General features: G+C 41.6%; 1 protein-coding gene across 1 annotated transcript in view; it reads right to left on the bottom strand.

The window, feature by feature from the left end:
- The window catches only part of AK9 (adenylate kinase 9), a 160,358-nt gene that overhangs the window by 14,972 nt on the left and 135,829 nt on the right, over positions 1 to 9,557 (bottom strand). Inside the window, exons 32-34 of the mRNA XM_045294606.1 lie at positions 4,544 to 4,690; positions 4,191 to 4,411; positions 2,235 to 2,305 (exon numbers count right to left, since the gene is read on the bottom strand). Coding sequence (XP_045150541.1) covers positions 2,235 to 2,305; positions 4,191 to 4,411; positions 4,544 to 4,690 — 439 coding nt within the window. The remainder of the gene's footprint in view (positions 1 to 2,234; positions 2,306 to 4,190; positions 4,412 to 4,543; positions 4,691 to 9,557) is intronic.

Consider the following 9,557-nt stretch of genomic DNA (forward strand, 5'->3'; position numbering starts at 1 on the left):
CTCTAGTTGTTGTAAATTTTGTGCCAGCATATCAATCATGAGTCTCTCTTCCTTTCTCGGGTGTGCATGTATTGCTATGAAACTTCCTCTGATCACTCCCTTTGATGTGTCCCATAAGTTTTGGTACGTCGCGGACTCATTCTCATTGGTTTCTAGAAATTTCCGAATTTCATCTCTGATCTGTGCAAGTATGCACTCCTTTTGCTCTTGTTTTCTTCATCTTCCTTTTGTTGATTTCCAGCCTTATGGCACAGTGGTCAGAGAGAGAGGTCTGTATGATAACAATGTGCTTAAATTTATGTTGATTCACCTTATGCCCCAGCATGTGGTCTATTTTCGAATATGTTCTATGTGGGCTTCAGAAGAATGTGAATTTGTTTGTATTTAGATGAAAAGCTATGTAAATATCTATCCAGTCAAATTGTCTAATTGTAGTGTTTAGATCTCTAGCTTCCTTGTTGAGTTTCTTTACCTGTGATCTATCTTTCTCAGAAAGCAGTGTATTGAAGTCATCTACTATAATTGTTGAGGCTTCGATTTCTTTTTTCATCTTTTGGAGTGTTTGGTTGATGTATTCAGTGGGTCTCTCATTCAGGGAATATGTGTTTACAATGCTTAGTGGTTCTTTGTCTACCATTCCCTTAAGCATTATATAGTGTCCCTCTTTATCTCTTTTTATGGTGTGCACTTTGAGGTCAATTTTATCCGAGATTACAATTGCAACCCCTGCTTTTTTTGAATTGTTGTTTGCTTGGTATGCCTTTGTCCAGCCTTTGATTCTCAGCCTATTTTTGTCTGTAGCCTTGAGATGTGTCTCCTGTAGGCAGATTGATGGGTTGTGTTTTATAAGCCAGTCTGCTAGTCTCAGCTTTTTAATGCCTGAGTTCAGGCCATTGATATTCAGGGTTATTATCTCCATCTGTGGACTCTGTGATGTCATCTTATACCTTTTGTGTTGTGTTTTCCTACTTTCCTTTCTCATTAGTGTTGTGCATGTGTGTGTATCATTCTTGACTTCTTTCCATCCTTAAGCCAATGCTATCTTGGGGTCTGTTTTCTCTTTGTTGTCCTCTGGGTGAGGTTATTCTATGTGGTGGTCTCTTATTTATGCTTGGTGAGTGTTGTTGTTCTGCCCATACTGGGTCAGCAAGGGTCTTTTGTTGGGCTGGGTTTCTTCTAATGTATTCTTTGAATTTTTCCTTGTCTGCAAAGACTCTTACCTCTTCATCTATCTTGATTGATAATTTTGCTGGGTAGAGTATTCTTGGGTTTGCGTTGTTTTCCTTCAATTTTTGGAATATGTTACTCCACTCTCTCCTCTTCTTCAGAGTTTCTGCTGATAGGTCTTAGCATATTCTTATTTGGGAACCTTTATATGTGATTGCTTGTTTTTCCCTAGCTGCTCTGATGATTTTCTCCTTTTCCTTAAAGTTGGATAGTTTAACTATTATGTGACTTGGTGACGTCTTCTTGGGATTCAGTCTAGCTGGTGTTCTTTCAGCCTCCTGAATGGTTGTCTGGTTTTCATTCATTAAACTGGGAAAGATTTCCTCCAAGAATTCTCTCACTATTGTTGCAGATGACTTCTTTGTTGTGTCTTCCTCCAGTAAGCCAACAATTCTAATGTTGTTCCGCTTCATAGCATCAGACATAACTCTTAAGTTTTTCTTCAGCTTCTCTGATGATCTTATTAGATTTTTGTTCCCATTTGTTAAAGTCTGCTTGGCTGTCCTCCAAGTCACTGACGCAGTTTTCTGCATCCTCCAGTTGATTCTCGTCGTCCATGTTTCTGCTACTGGTTTTTGCTATCTCCTCCCTGAGCTCCTGTATTTGCCTTTGGTGTATGGCCTTTATCTCCTCTATAATTTCATCATTTTTCTGTATTGTTTCCCTCATATCCAAGCAGCATTCTGAAAATTTCTCTCTGTGGCAGCTCAATGTCTACTTCTCCTATGCATGTGGTTATGTTAGGGACATCTTCTGCCATTGCCTTTTGTTTCTCCTGCTTTTTCATTGAGGTCGTTGGGGCTGATGGCTGTTTGCGTTGCATTGTTTTAGAGGAGCCAGGTGCCATTTTCCAGGGAGTCGAAGAGCACTGGCTCTCTCTAGGAGACTTGTAGGAATGCTTCTTCGAACAGCCTACAGATAATTTCACTATGGAATTAACCTACCACTTTATCCTCCTATGGCTTCCCTCTCAGGGGAGTGCCCCAGAAGGCTGGTGGTTTGCCTGCTTTGGTGTTGCGGATGTTGGGGAGAGGTTCCTGCAGCAGCTTGGACTGTTGACGAGTGTTGGCTGAGCTACCTTAGACCCCCAGGCAAACAGGCTGGAATTCCCCGGTAAGAAGTTGGGCAGAGTATCCCCTGGTGGAGGTCAGCAGGGCTTTCCCCAGCCTCAGGCTAGCTGCATAGGGTGGAGCTCACCTAGCTGGGTGTGGCACAGGCATAAATGCCCTAGGCTAAGGGGAGTGGTCTGAAGGTCAGCAGTGGAGTGTGAGAGAACAGGAAAGAGACAAAGAGGAGAAAAGAATTAAAAAGCAAGCCCACTGAGACTGTGTGGGGATATAATGAAGAGAGGGAAACCAAAGCAACAATGTAGCTGAGTCCAGATCCCCTCTCATGGAGCTGCAAGAGTTTAGTCCCTGCCCGAGGAGGTGGCTACAGCAAGCTGTGGCTGTGTTGAGAAAAAGCCCCTGCGCAGGATAGAGAAAAGAGAGGGAAACAAAAGTAACAATGTAGTGGAACCCCGATCCCTTCCAGTGGAGCTGCAAGGATCCAGTCCCTGCCCCGAGGCAGGCAGGGACAAACTGTGGCTGTGTTGAGACCAAGTAAATGGTCCTGGATCCAGCAGAGACAGTGGCAGGGCCAAGGTCAAGCCCCAGCTGACCTCCACTGAGGTAAGCCAAAAGCCCCAGCCCCTCAAAACCCCGTGGGTCTGTGGCTACTTATCATTATGATGCTCCTCCCTTATTCCAGCAGCGTTGAATTTCCCTCTAAGCAACTCTCCTGGGCTGAATTCTGCGGTGTCCCTCTGGTATGTGTCACTCCGTCGCCATCTTACCGGAAGTTTCCTCTAGTTCTTTAATGCTTCCTCGTCCCCTGCCACATCACTTTCATGATTCCAATTCTACCTTACAAATCCGGCTAGACAAAAGGATGTATACTCGTACAGATAGGAACTGGAAACCCAGGATAAATGATCGCTTCAGGACCAGTGCTGAGAGTGGTGCCACTGGCAGGGTGGAGGGAAGGTGGGGTTGAAAGGGGGACCCAATCACAAGGACCTACATATAACCCCCTCCCTGGGGGGCAGACAACAGAAAAGTGGATTATGGGAGACATCGGACAGTATAAGACAAGAAAAAAACTTTTTTTAATTATCAAGGGTTCATGAGGGAAGGAGGGTCAGGGAGGGAGGGGGAAAATGAGGAGCTGATACAAAGGGCTCAAGTAGAAAGAAAATCTTTTGAGAATGATGATGGCAACAAATGTACAAAAGTGCTTGACACAATGGGTGGATGGATGAATTGTGATAAGAGTTGTAGGAGACCCCAACAAAATTATTTTTTAAGAAACCAATTCAGTTACACATAAATTCCAAATGAAACTCACTGATGGCTTGTTTAGTGGTAGCCAGTAATTAGGACAAAGAAATATGGTCACAGTAATTGGATAGTGTCATAAATTAAACATGGCATCCCTGGGTGGTACAAAGGAGGCCTGGTGGTGCTGTACATTGTGGACTGCTAATTACAAGGCCTGTGGTTCAAACTCATCTGCTGCTCCATAGGGGAAAGATGAGGCTGTGTGCTCCTATAAAAATGTACACTCTTGGAAAACCTTAAGGAGCAATTCTACTCTGTCCTGGAGAGTCACTGTAAGTGAACTCCCTAGTTGTGGGTTTTGGGGTGGCGCTGCTAACAGAAAGGTGAAAGGTTCAAGTTCACCTAGAGGCATGTTGGAAGAGCGACTAGGTGATCTACTGTGAACAGTCAGACATTGGAAACCCTGTGACACACATGGCGCTTCCATGCAAGTTGGAATAAACTGAACAGCAACTGGTTTGGTTTTCAGACATATTTAAAATACTCATTATGTTTGTGGCAGCAAATGTTCAAATGAAAAGAATGATAGAATCATGAGTCAAGTATTTATAGAATTTAAATGTGTATTTTATTTCTATTTCTTACCTAATTTGATTCTTTCTAGGTATGTCTGGATATATGAATTCACCATTTGGATCTTCTTAATGACTTCATTCCATACCCACCATTTGCTGTGAAGTCCATCAATCACGTACCAGTTTTGGTGTTGTTCTTGATAGTAATGTCTAATCTCATCAATAACTTTACGGTACTTTGAGTTATTGACAGCTGTAATCTGTGCACTATTGTGCAGTGGATATGGAAAACTAAGAGAGAAACAGGGAACACATGGAAAACACTATTGAAAAAATACCTCCCCCCTATCAACCCCCCCCCCCCCAGCAATTCTGGATGATTAGAGTTCATTTATTTATCATGGCGTCTGTCATGTGAATTACCTCTGTTGCTCTTTTTTATCCAGGATCAGTCTTTTAAAAATCTCCCTGGAGGGCACATCTAACTCAAAGATGATCATGGGGATGACTGTCCTGGCTTCCAAGGCATTCACTTGCTTTTTAGTTACAGGGTATCCATCAATGACAACACTAATGAAGAAACACATGACACTATAATTTGAGATTTCTTTCCATTCCTATCTTTCCTTCTACCTCCCAGAAAGTCTCTCTTTCTTTCTGAGCAGCCCTATGCCGTTTCCTTACTTGATTAACTCTCTTTTCTTTGCCTCTCACCCTTATAAACTCTTCACCCTTCATCAGCCCAAGAATCAGGAGGTGGGCAGCATACATATAGACCTGCTCAATAATGGGGATAGGCAAGAGCCCTGAATTCAAACACTTACCAGACAGTTAGGTTTGGACACAATTTGAGAACTAGAACACATACACATAATGCATAAACATTCGGTTGGTGCTATTATTCCAAGCACAAAATGTAGGTTTTTGAAGATAAACAAGTGGCCATCTAGCCGAGAAGCAACAAAGCCCACATGGAAGAAGCACACCAGCCCGTGTGATCATGAGGTATTGATAGGAACAAGATATCAGACAAAAAAAAGCATATCATTGTGAAGGTGGGGGAGTGTGGAGTGGAGACCCAAAGCCCATCTGTAGGCAACTAGACATCCCCTTACAGAAAGGTCTCAGGGAGGAGATGAGCCAGTCAGGGTGCAGTATAGCACCAATGAAACATACAACTTTCCTCTAGTTCTTTAATGCTTCCTCTCTCCTTCCCAACTCAACCCCCCTGACTATCATGATCCCAATTCTACCTCATAAATCCGGATAGATCAGAGGATGTACATTGATACAGATAAGTGATGGGACCACTCCTGCCGGCTGACGTTGAGGATAAAGTCCAGCGACAGATGGCCTGACTTCAAAGAAGTTGGACTGTAGGAATTGGTTGCCGGAATCCGCTCACAAATTGTTTTGTTGTTGCCGCTATGATATTCTGGAGTATGTTTATATTTTATCCCGGACCATGTAAAACTGAAACCATTATTGCCACTATGAGCAGTAACGAGACCACGATGAATAATTCAGGGGAAATCACAGTACCCGTTAAGAGAAGGGATGCATATGATAGAATGACTGAGTTAATTATCAAAGCCATACAAGGGAATGAGGATTTTGGTATATTTATGGAAAAATGCAAAAGTTAGAATTGGAACAACCCCAACTGACTACAGTAACTCCCGAGAAGTTCCCTATGACTGCCTTTCTGGGAAAGAGTGCCAAAGATAAAAAACAACTCTTAATTCACTCAGTAAAACCCCTTAATAAATTTGCTTATAGTAAAGGGGACTGTAATGAAAAAACCCCTAAGACTGTTCTCCCTCCTTTGAATTACACTGGCATTTATGACGACAATGGAGAACATATTATTGAGGTAAATGGGAAGCATGTAAAATTTTCATCCTTATTTTTATGGGAAAGAATAAAAAGGGGTGGCCCAGTTTGGTGCGTTAGATCTATTGAAGACAAAATAAGGTGTACAAAAATGTTATTACAGAGTGGATTGTGTAGATGGTGCATAATGGAAACAAGAGAACAGTGGAACCCCGATTGAAAAGGCAGGTAAAAGAAATGGAACGAAGGCTTAAAGAACGTAAGATTGATGAAGCATAGAAAGAATATTTAGCTAACTTAGACCTTTGTAGACTGAACTTTGTATTTTAAGTTCATGCCAATTTTCTCCTATCTACTTCCTTGAACTTGAACACTGATTGACACCATTACCACAGACCTATTTCAAGAACCATTCATGTCTATGGTTAATCACAATGTATGTTGGTCAAGATTGAAAACTTAAATGAACCAGCCACTCAGAAAGAACGTTCTGAGAAGATTTAAACAGAACGCCCTGGAAAACTCTATGCTTTGCACCTTTTATTATTAGAATTTTTTTCTTTCCGTTTTGATTGTATGATTGTCAGAAAATATTGTTTGAATAGAACCTTAAAATTGTAATAAAGCAGCAGATGATCACTGACTCCTGACTCTGCTCATCCCTCTCACATCGACGCCTTACCCACCGAACAGGGGACCCTTCACCCCGCCGCGGCTGGACCGCGGCAGATAAGAGCTGGAAACACAGGGAATCCAGGGCAGAGAAACTCCTCAGGTCCAATAATGAGAGTAGTGATACCAAGAGGGTAAGGGAAAGGTGTGGGGAGTAAGGGGGAACTGATCACAATGATCTATATCTAACTCCCTCCCTGGGGGACAGACAACAGAAGAGTGGGTGAAGAGAGACATTGGACAGTGTAAGACATGAAAAAATAATAATTTATAAGTTACCAAGGGTTCATGAGGGAGGGCGGGTTGGGGAGGGAGGGGAAAAATGAGGAGTTGATACCTTGGGCTCAAGTAGAAAGAAAATGTTTTGAGAATGATGATGGCAACAAATGTACAAATGTGCTTGACACAATGGATGGATGGATGGATTGTGATCAGAGTTGTATGAGCCCCCAATAAAATAATTTTTAAAAAATAATAAAATAAAATAATGTATCAATGAGCTTCCAATAGCATTAGGAATATTCTGAATCCAAAATCTAAGTGAAGCAGGAAGCTGAGTAAGCACAGGCATCTTGGTGAAGGACAAAGATGGTTTGCCTTAGGACACTGACAACGATCAGGTGAGGCTGAACATTGGTTGGAGTTGCCATGACTGGCATGACACACTGGAGAAAAAGTCCAGGGCTCTTCTATGGTGAAGCACCTAGCACAACAGCTTTATCCAGGATGTAGCAGTTAACACTCTGATGCCTTAGTTGCAAGCGTACTTTGCTTAAGCCACCTTGCAGCACTCTGGAATTATTCCTAAAAGTTGAACACATATATACCGTGAAGCAGCAATTTTTAAACTTGAATATTCTGAAGATGCATTCTTGTACATGCGTGACAATTTGGAAACAACTTAAGGGGCCATCAAGTCCCTACGGAATCTGAATGCAGCTTTACTACTCAATACATTAATTCTGTAGATTCTTAAGATGTTTTTCCAATTTCTGGTATTGTGAACAATACTGTTATAAACATTCACGTACATGTCTTCTCTTATACATGTTCACTATTTTAATAATTATGATCAAGAACCAATGGTATTGAAGGAAGAAGTCCAAGCTGTACTGAAGACACTAGTAAAAAGCAAAGCTCCGAGAATTGATAGAAAACCAATGGAAATGTTCACTAAGCGGATGAAGCACTGGGAGCACTTTCTGGTCCATGCCACCAAATTTGGAGGACAGCTACCGACTGGAAGAGACCCCTATTTGCACCCATACCAAAGAAAAGCCACCCAAATGGCATAGAAATCATTAACACAACATGCAAATAAAATTTGAAGATTATTTTTAAAATGATTATAGCCATGTATCTCTAGAGAGCTGCCAGAAATGTAAGCTGGATACCATTGCTGATGTCAGATGGTCCTTGGCTGAGGCAGAGAATACCAGAAAAGTATTTATTTGTGTTTTATTGACTATGCGAAGGCATTCAACTGTGTGGATCATAACAAACTATGAATAGCATTGAAAAGAATGGAAATTCCAGAACGATTCATTGTCCTCATGAAAAGGTATCTGTCAGGGTTGTCTCCTTTCAGCATACTTATGCAAACTATATGCTGAGCAAATACTCCAGGAAGCAGGCCAAATGAAGAGGGTGGCATTAGGATTGGAAGAAGGTTGCTTTTTCAAAATTCAGCTCAATTTTTATGCTGAACTCAGCTATTATCAATTTATGAGAGCCGAGTGTTAAATACTTGGGGATTTTGCAAGGCATTTGTCAAATATTTGTGAGTATGAAATTGACCACTATGAGCATATACACATCAGTATTCGGAGGCCTATTCTGATCAGTAGAGAAAAATTGCCGTTGCTGCATTCTATTCTGTGTCCCTTTATCCTGAACTATTTTTTTTCTTTTTCCCAAAGTACAATGTTAGCTAATAACTTAGTGTTAAATTGTGGTAATGACACAATTTCATGTCAACTTGATAAAAGAATAAAGGGGTGGAGTCTAGCCTGTCAATCAGGTCACAGCCTGATGATCCCTCCTTGTGGGCATGACCTTCTCCTGAGGATTCTGGTCACCTCCTCTCTCTTGATTTTGCCATCAGAAGAGTTGGGCCACTCTCTCTTTCACTCTGCTTCACATTCCTGTTGACAGCCACATGTAGCCACGCTGATGGCAAACAGAGCCCTGGAGGTGCTTCCATCACCATTGGAACTACAAGACTTTCCACCCACTGTCCTTTGATCTTCCTGCATTCGAGATCATTGCATGTGCTACACGAGTCTAAAGAGGGATTTATGGACTAGTATTGGACATATGGGCTAATATCAGAATTATGGACTTGATCTGGATTGGACTGGGATGTTTTCTCAATATACAATTGCTCTTTGATTTAAAGCTCTCTCTTACACACACACACACACACACACACACACACAGAATGTAGACTTAGAGCAGTGGTTCTCAACCTGTGGGTCATAACCCCTTTGGGGGCATCGAATGACCCTTTCTCAGGGGTCACCCAATTCATAACAGTAGCAAAATGACAGTGATGAAGTAGCAATGAAAATAATTTTATGGTTGGGGGGGTCACCCCAACATGAGGAACTGTATTAAAGGGTCTCGGCATTAGGAAGGTTGAGAACTACTGCTTTAGAGGTAGCTATACCTAGGTTTGAAAGCTGATTTGACCTCTATGAGCTTCCATTTTTTCAATAAAATAGGAGGAATTACATTTAAGGCACTGAGCTATTTTAAAGATTTGAAAGCAGGTATATAAAGCAATTAAGGAATTTCCTGTAATATTCTAGAAAGAACATTTTAGTAACATTTAGTCAACAAGGAACCTTTTAGTAAGAGACTAAACAAATATGAGGGGGAAATGTGTTTTAAGCTTGCGGTTGTAGTAAAAAATCCTGTGGGGGCGGGGTGG

Source organism: Echinops telfairi, unplaced genomic scaffold (assembly GCF_000313985.2).
Source record: "Echinops telfairi isolate 266 unplaced genomic scaffold, ASM31398v2 ScPeMD7_3533;HRSCAF=4204_0, whole genome shotgun sequence".
Taxonomy (NCBI): domain Eukaryota; kingdom Metazoa; phylum Chordata; class Mammalia; order Afrosoricida; family Tenrecidae; genus Echinops; species Echinops telfairi.